The sequence below is a fragment of the Culex pipiens genome, chromosome 3 (assembly GCF_016801865.2).
Source record: "Culex pipiens pallens isolate TS chromosome 3, TS_CPP_V2, whole genome shotgun sequence".
Taxonomy (NCBI): domain Eukaryota; kingdom Metazoa; phylum Arthropoda; class Insecta; order Diptera; family Culicidae; genus Culex; species Culex pipiens.
The window spans coordinates 7,541,832-7,550,463 of NC_068939.1; the positions used below are offsets into that span (position 1 = coordinate 7,541,832).

The 8,632-nt window shown below is 40.3% G+C and overlaps 2 protein-coding genes across 2 annotated transcripts; both read left to right on the forward strand.

Annotated features, from left to right (window-relative positions):
* Positions 1–115: 115 nt before the first annotated feature.
* Positions 116–8,602, forward strand: LOC120426631 (OCIA domain-containing protein 1-like). Its single transcript, XM_052709728.1, has 5 exons — positions 116–276; positions 341–475; positions 7,748–7,926; positions 7,984–8,147; positions 8,262–8,602. Exons 1-5 carry the CDS (start codon positions 217–219, stop codon positions 8,501–8,503), a joined length of 780 nt encoding a protein of 259 aa, XP_052565688.1. The 5' UTR covers positions 116–216; the 3' UTR covers positions 8,504–8,602.
* LOC120426977 (protein vav-like) lies at positions 4,448–7,671 on the forward strand. Its single transcript, XM_039591799.2, has one exon. It carries the CDS (start codon positions 5,116–5,118, stop codon positions 7,426–7,428), a length of 2,313 nt encoding a protein of 770 aa, XP_039447733.1. The 5' UTR covers positions 4,448–5,115; the 3' UTR covers positions 7,429–7,671.
* Positions 8,603–8,632: the final 30 nt, after the last annotated feature.

Consider the following 8,632-nt stretch of genomic DNA (forward strand, 5'->3'; position numbering starts at 1 on the left):
GTCTCCGCGCGCCGTTGACAGCTGACAGATTGGCCGGGTTGCCAAAAAATTTGAAGTGTGAAGCGAGGGGTGATTCGTCGAAAACGTCAAAGTCAGCTGAGATTTGCGGCACTTTCGGGACAACAACAAGCATTATTACGCCAGCATGAGCAACTTTTGAGTGATTTTGCGTAAAATTTTCAGTGATAAAAAGTGAAATTAGCTAAATTTTGAACCATGGACAGAACGGAACCGTTCCCGCAGCCGAACTTTCAAGAGCAGCAGCGAAATGCATTGGTAGAGAGCTGATTTTCATGCGGACTCACAAATCGTAACATTTTCTTTTTTTTTTCTCTTGAAGAACTATCAATTTTCGCCGGAAGAGCTGAAGGTGCTGCAGGAGTGCAACCGGGAGGCGTTCTTCCAACGGTCGCTCCCACTGGGAACCGTGTTCGGGTTGGGAACGTACTACGCGGTCCAGCGGGGTCTTTTGAAGGTAGGAATTTCCGACGGGAGAAGTTTATGTTTTTGATTTGTTTTCTTTGACGTGGGGCTACGTCAAGAAAGTAATTTTGTATATTTTTTTCGTATTTGTTGGTTTATTGGATACGACAAATTGGAGCCTAACATTTCAAAAGGGCACATAACTTTTGTAAACAATAGTGTATCCCTTTCACTCAAATGACAGTTTACATAAGGTGTGAAAAAGACACACTCTTGTTTAAAAAAGTTATGTGCCCTAATGAAATGGCAAGCACGAATTGTTAGTTTACACTGTTAATCAGGTCAAGGATGACACTTTAGGAAATTTAGAAAAGTTACAAAGGATCCAACTAAAGGGTAACAAGTACAAGTAAGCTAAAGAAAACTAATCGTCAAACGATCTCTTAAAAGCAAATTTTTTTTTTTGTTATCTTAATTTTCTTTAAATATTGCGGATTTCAGAGATTTTTAGACAATCGTGCAATTTGTAGAAAGCTCTCCAACAAAATGCACACCTCAAACTACAGCAGAAAAAAAACTATCCAAGACACACACCCTAGTTTGAAACTGTTCTAAAGTGGTCGAAAGGGTCGAAAGCAACAAAGCTCAGTCGAGACACGCACCACTCTAGGCGAAAGGGGGGGAGAAGGGGTAGGATTTCAAGTGTGCAAATATTTGGTGTGCAGTTATGATTTGCAAGAGTGGAGAATTTGGTGCAAAGTGTGCAATAACTTATAATAGTTTTTTTATTTTCGTTTCTGATTTCTTTGAGTCAATTATTATTTATTTTTTAATAATAATTTTTTTGAGTATGTTTTTTTTATTTCTGAAATAAGTATTTTTTTAATTTTCTGGTTTTCAATTTTGAAATTAATAAATTAAAATTAGTTTTTTTTCGACATTTTGATTTTTTTTAATACCATGCATTTCAATTTTCTGGATTTAGAAAATACATTAAAAACTTCTTCCAACATTTTTAAATATTTTTTTTATGTTCTAAAATTTGGAATTTTATCGTATTTGTATTTTGATTTTTTTATTTGTGTTGATTTAGTCCTTTTTTTAACAATGCTGAATTCTTAGAATTTAAATTTTAAGAATTTGTAATATTTAAAATTAAGTTTTTTTTATTTTGTTGTCTCGGCTTAATTTTTGACGCCCTGGGTCATCTGAATTTCTTTTTAATTTTAAAATTATTTTGTTTTAAATATTTTTGAAATATACATTTTTGATTTTTTAAATCTTTGATAAAATTTAAAATTTTGTGAAAGTAAAATTTTAGAATTCCACAAATTCTAAATTATAAAGGCTGGTACGGAGATCGGAATGAACTTAACAAACCCCAAACGTCAAGGAAAGTGTCACAAAATGATTGAAAAATAACAGAAATGGAAAGTGACGTTTGAGGTATCTCCGTGCGGTGCTTGTTTGCAAATTGTTTTGATGAAAAATTCCAATAATTTAAAATTTGAATGCGACTGAAAATTACAAACGAATCAATAATTTTGTATTCGATGTAAAATAATATTGAAAATTCTGAATAACCTTATGATGCAGAATCTCGAAACGCAGAATCTTGAAATCGAAAGATTAAGTTTTTTGCTCGAAATTAAGTAATGCAAAGGCAAAAACCTAACAATTATTTTTTTCGGAAAAAAATTTAAAAATTAAAAAAACTAAAAAAGTCAAAAACTCACAAACACAGAAATTAAGACATTCAGAAACATGAAGAAATAAAAAATAAATATATGTAACCATTCTTAAAAACATCTTTTTTAAATATTGAGACATAACAAAATATGTTTTTTTTTAATTGATGAATAAAAATACAGAAATTAAGAAATACACTAAATCTAAAAATCCAAAATTTAAAAACAAAAATTAAAAAAAAAATTGCAGGTTGAAAATTAAAAAAAATCTTAACTCTAAAATTTTAAAATTTCGAATATTTTAAAACCATGTATTCAATTCAATTAAAAAATTTCTAAAATTTCAAAATCATGTATTAAAATATTCAAAAAATCTATGATTTTAGGAATGCAAAAGTTCAAAAATTGTAAATTAAAAAATTTAGTTGTTCATAATATTGAAAATTTAAATACTTATTAAAATGCTACAAACATAAAATTCTTAGAAATTAAAAATGATTAACAAAAACTAAGATTCCAAAAACTCAAAAATTGAACGATCTGTTCTAAGCAGTTCTTACTTTTTTGTCCAAAGTTTTCGTCAAAATTTCTAATGCAATCAAAAAAAAAGTTCTTCTCAAATTTTTCTGTTTTTTTTTTGTAGAATGAGATGGCGGCATTCAAGATTTAAAAAAATAGGTATATAGAAATTAAGAATTTAAGTATTAAGGAATTTAAGAATTCAGAAAATAAAAAAATAGGAATATTTGAATTAAATGTTTTTAAAATTATGGCATTAAATGATTTTCAATTCAGAAATTCAAGAAATAAGGAATTTGAGGAATTTGAGAATTTAAAGTTTTGTAAAATGACAAGTTAAAGATTTTGTAACTGATTTTTTTCAAATCAAGAATTTACAATATTTGATTTTTTTTTTTTTACAACCGTCCAACGTGCTCAAACCGAACTGTCAACTTTTCTTAGGGTGTTCACGAATCCGATGTACGTACTTAGCCTAAAAGTTGATTTTTTTCTGTTTTATGATACTCCATGCTTTTGAATTTAAATTTTAGTATTTATTGTTAATGACCTAAATTTGAATTTTATGAAAGTAAAAATTTTTGAATTTTTTGAATTGGTACATCTGAAATTTTGATGGCAGGCCTGCCCAACCTTTTCGGCTCAATTTTCACATTTTTGATCGTCAAAATTACAATTGTTCATTTTTTCATGGTTTCTTTGATGGAATCGGTTCTCAGATGACCAGTGAACATAACTTTGATAAAAGTTTGAAAAAATATTTATACAAGTCGTTTTTATCTACATTTTACGTCAAAAATCAATCCGGCCCGCGGGCCGGACCAATTTTTCACTTGAAACTTACATAAAAACGAACTGCAATTTTTTTTTTCAGAATTTTATCAAAGTTATGTTCACTGGTCATCTGAGAACCGATTCCATCAATGAAACCATGAAAAAATTAACAATTGTAATTTTTACGATCTAAAATGTGAAAATTGAGCCGAAAAGGTTGGGCAGGCCTATTTTAATGACTATTCATAAATTTATGTATTTTTGAGTTTTTGTATCTCAAATTTCGTTATGGCTTTGATTTTTTTTTTATAAGCGAACCCCTTGAAAGAACATCAATCGGTTGATGATATTTTATTGTTGTTTTTATAAAATACAAAAAAAAAATATTTCTGGTCAAACTTTTGAGGAAATTGAGAAGTGAAGCACAAGGCAGGAGTTTTTTTTTTTTTTTTTTGAAAAGGTCCAATAAACCAAATTTCTAGTTTTTGCTTTTTGGGTATTTTTGAAACCACCTTGAGTCAGTGGTACTAAAAAACACCCAAAAAGCAAAAACTGAAAATTTGGTTTATTGGACCTTTAAAAAAAACTCCAGAAGGGTACAATTTATTCACAATCTAGTTAAAATAAAATAAACTTACAATTCTTAACCTAAAATAAAACAAACTTAAAAAATATCATCCCTACAAAAATTAAGATTATGCAAGTCGTGATTTTTTAAATTATTGAAATGCTTTTTTTTAATCTTAATTTTCCGTCTGTTTACTTTTTACATTGAAATTCGGAACAATAATTATAGTCTTTTTTTGAATAGTTGATAAACCTTGAAACAATAATGTTATTTAATTTCCCTTCTTTGCAAGTTTACTATCTCAGCAGCTGAGTTTGATCAACTAAATTGAATAAATGAAAAATTATGGAAAATTTTCTCGGCTTTTGAAAAGGAAAAAAAATATTTAAGAATGATATCACCGATATTTATTTAAATCCAATCGTACCCCTCGTCGTTGCACCCAACCTGTCACTTCCACACGCGTTTGACATTCCGTTGCACACCCTGGCTGGCTGGAGGACGGCCGACATTTTCCTGCACACACCCGTCACTGTCAGCTCATTTTCACTCTCAATCAATCGCCCTTTCAAGTTTCCTGTGAAGAAAAAAGCTTTTTACCCGTCGTTATCGCTCGCCAAAGGTGCCCAAAAGTGTCGCAACTTCCGGCCGAACGCACAACCGTCACTTTCGCGCCGTTTTCGTGCCGCGTCCGCTCTGCAAAGTAAAAAACAACGGTCCCAAAGTGTTGGCGGCCAAGGCCAAATTGCCAACATCCGCAGGGGGCACTCTTTTTTTTTTCGCAGTGTTGGAGCGCAGAACAAAGATGGCGGCCCACCTCCTCCGCTCGAGCCCGTGCGAGAGAACAGCTGAGCAGCAGTGAGATAAACATTCGAGCTGCTGTCTCGCTCGTTCCTACACCCACACGCGGAGTAGGCAGAGTAGGCGTTTGTTTGTGGTGGTGAGGAGCTGTCACCTGGTGCGCGCGATTAGGGCCAGCTGATTCTGACGAGAACAGAAAAGACGCAAAACGCAACAGGCGCTCCAAAGGTGGTGCATCGTACGTGACTTGGGAGCGAATTCCGGTGGACCGTTTTCTTCGAATTGGCTTACGTGGCGAGTTTCGCACAAATTTCTTCACAAACTATTCAAAACCAGCAAACAATGGCGCTAATGGACGAACTGTGGCGCGAGTGCGCGGCCTGGCTGACCCGGTGTGGGATTATTCCGGCGGATCATATTGCGAACCAGCCGGAGTCGGAGATCAAAACGCTGGCTGCCATCCTGCGCGACGGAGTGCTGCTCTGCAATCTGCTCAACTTTCTGGACCCGCAGTCGTTCGATATGCGGGACTTTAACCGCAAACCCCAGATGGCACACTTTTTGTGCGTACAGAATATAAAATTATTTTTGGAGATATGTAAGTCAAGCTTCGGCCTAAAGGATTCGGACTTGTTCGAGCCGACGATGCTGTACGACCTGTCCAACTTTCACCGCGTTCTGGTAACGCTCTCGAAGCTGTCCCAGTGTCGGAAGGCTCAAACTCTCACCAACATTCCTGGTTTCAACTTTGAAGTGTCGCAAACCGACAAGAGTAGCTCAGATGAGGATATTTACAAGGATTTGCACGTCGCAACGGTGAATCACATGACGTGTGCTGGCCACGACGAGCACGATTCCAAGGTGGAGGAGGTGTACCAGGATTTGTGTTCGATACAAATTACCCGGAATCAGCACTCGTCGATCATCAGCTACGAGCAGCGAGACTTTGTTATAAAAGAGCTGGTGGATACCGAGACTAACTATTTAGAGGCTTTAATGGCGCTAAAGTATAAGTTTATGCAACCGCTGGAGCGGGTGTTGCAGAAAGATGTGATACGTGTTATATTTCCGTGCATACGAGAGTTGTGTGACATTCACGAGACGTTCCTGAGCAAGCTGCGCGAGGCAACGGCGACGGACGCCAAGATAAAGCTGAGCAGTGTGTTTCTGGAGTTCCGGGAACCGTTCCTAATATATGGTGATTATTGTTCCAGCATGACCAACGCAACGGATGCGCTGCGGGATGTGTGCAAAAAGACCAGCAACATTGAACAGGTCGTTAACCAATGCCAAAAAGAGCACAGCGGTGGGCGACTGCAGCTGCGTGACATTCTCTCTGTGCCAATGCAACGAATTCTGAAGTATCATTTGCTGCTGGACAAGCTAGTCCAGGAAACGAATCCGTCGCATGAAGATTTCCGTGGCCTTGAGCGGGCCAAAGAGGCCATGGTGGATGTTGCACAATATTCCAACGAAGTCAAACGAGATTCCGAGCATCTAGTCGTTATACAGAAGGTTAAGGAAAGTATTTTAGATCTGAATTTACCCAGTGGAAACAATCTGGAGCAGTACGGGCGGCTACTGCTGGACGGAGAGCTGAACATCAAAGCGCACGAAGATCAGAAAACGAAGCATCGGTACGCGTTCGTGTTTGAGAAGGTTATGATCTTGGTGAAGAACTCGAATACCAAAATTGGCGAAGGGCAGTACGTGTTCCGGGAGGCGCACAACCTGCAGGACTACCGGGTCGAGATATGTCATTCCAGACGGACGTTGGGCCGGGACGGAAGGTTGAAGTACTCGCTACTGCTGGCACGGAAGACGCAATCTACGGCATTTACACTGTACATGAAGACGGAGGAGGAGCGTGACAAGTGGAAGCGGGCATTTGACATTGCGATGGAGATGTTGGATCCGATTGGGTGTCGGAACACGGACCACATGTTCTACGTGTGTACCTTTGAGACTCCGGTGGTTTGCCGGCACTGTTCCAAGTTTCTGAAGGGCAAGATCCACCAGGGATATCGGTGCAAGTGTTGCGAGATAATTGTCCACAAGGGGTGCATTTCGTCGACCGGGAGATGCAAGCAGAACCAGTCTCCGCCGCCGGTCTGCGATCGGTTGCTGTCGGAGTTCAATTGGTTTGTGGGCTCGATGGATCGGGACGCTGCAACGCACAAGCTGGAGAAGAAGAAAAGTGGCACGTATCTGCTACGGGTCCGTCCACAAGGTGCATCGAACTCGTACGAGACGATTTATGCGTTAAGTTTGAAAACAGATAGTAAGGTTATAAAGCACATGAAGATATACAAAAAGCAGGACAATTTAATGGTTCTGTACTATTTATCAACGCGGAGACACTTTAAGACGATCGTCGAGCTGGTGTCGTTCTACGAGCGGAACGATTTGGGCGAGAACTTTGCCGGACTTAACCAGACGCTGCAGTGGCCGTACAAGGAGGTCATCGCCACGGCGCTGTACGACTTTTCCCCTACCGAGTCGAACCAGCTTCCGCTGAAGCAGGGCTGTCACGTCGTAATCATCGGCAAGGAGGGCGACAGCAAGGGCTGGTGGCGCGGCAAAACGCTCGAAAAGGTGGGCTTCTTCCCGAAGGAGTACGTCCGCGAGCACCAGCCGACCCCGGACGAGCAATAACGTCACGACGACCGTCACTTTGCCAAATTTACTACTACAAACTGTGATGAATCTCTATTTCCCGTGCATTGTCATTGTTATTGGTTAGCCTCGCGGAAGAACAAGCAAACTATTAAACGTAAATATCCTAGAATAACGCTCAAACGTAACGGTCGTGGGAAGTGTTGGAGCCATACATTAGCTAGTCGGGTCGATACTGGTGGTTACGAGCGCAGATCAGCTAGCGTGTTGGTAGATTTTAAGGTACAAATTGGTCAACCATTCATACAGCTTGGACCGAACAAGTCGCTAACAGAAGATCCTCCTCGCTTCATTGCAGGGCGGTGCTCGCTTCGGCGCGGGTCCGAAGGTCTTCATCGGGGTCACGTTCGGGTACTTCCTGGGCAAGCTGAGCTACCAGAGCAAATGCGCCGACAAGATCATGCGGCTGCCCAACTCGCGCCTCGCCGACATCATCCGGCAGCGGCGCCAGGGCGGCGCGGCGGGCGTCGAGCGATTGTAAGTTCTTTGGTGGAAAGTTGTGAAGAAAGACTCCGACCGATTTGTTTTTTCTAGGCTTCCCGATCAGAGCCTCGGCGCCGGCAGCATGCTGTCTCCGTTTGGACCGACCACGCCGAGCGATACCGTCACCGGGGATCACTACCGGCGGGACTTTAACCTGGACGTCCACGTGCCGCAGTACGCCGGACTGGACGATAACGAGCGGCCAACGATTGATTGTAAGTTTTTGGAGATTTTCCCTTATCCCCTTGAAAAAAATGGAGCATCAACATGACGAAATCTAGTCCGCAATCCACTAAAACGATCTTCTGACGCTGCATTTCCCCTTCCAGCAAGCCGCCAGCTGGACGAAGACCTCCAGCTTCCGCCGAGTCCCCCGGTGACCAAGTCGTACGAGGAGTTGCGCCGCCAGAATCGGGAAGATTACATCCGCCGGCAGCAGGCGCCGTACCGGGCGCCCCCGGTCCAGGAGGAGACGCCGCCGCAGATCAGGCGCGAAGCAGCAAGGGTCGAGCAGCCGCAGCAGCCGAGCCAGCCCCAGATGAAGAACAAGTACGGCGATTCGTGGTCATAGACGGCGTTACGGCCTCTTTCCATTTATGTTCTGTTCTCTCCGGTAGTCGTTGTTGTTGGTCAATTTCCTAACCTAAATAAAGATTGTGCTTGGAAGGGACGCTTTCGGTGTGTTTTTAGTTTTGGAGTG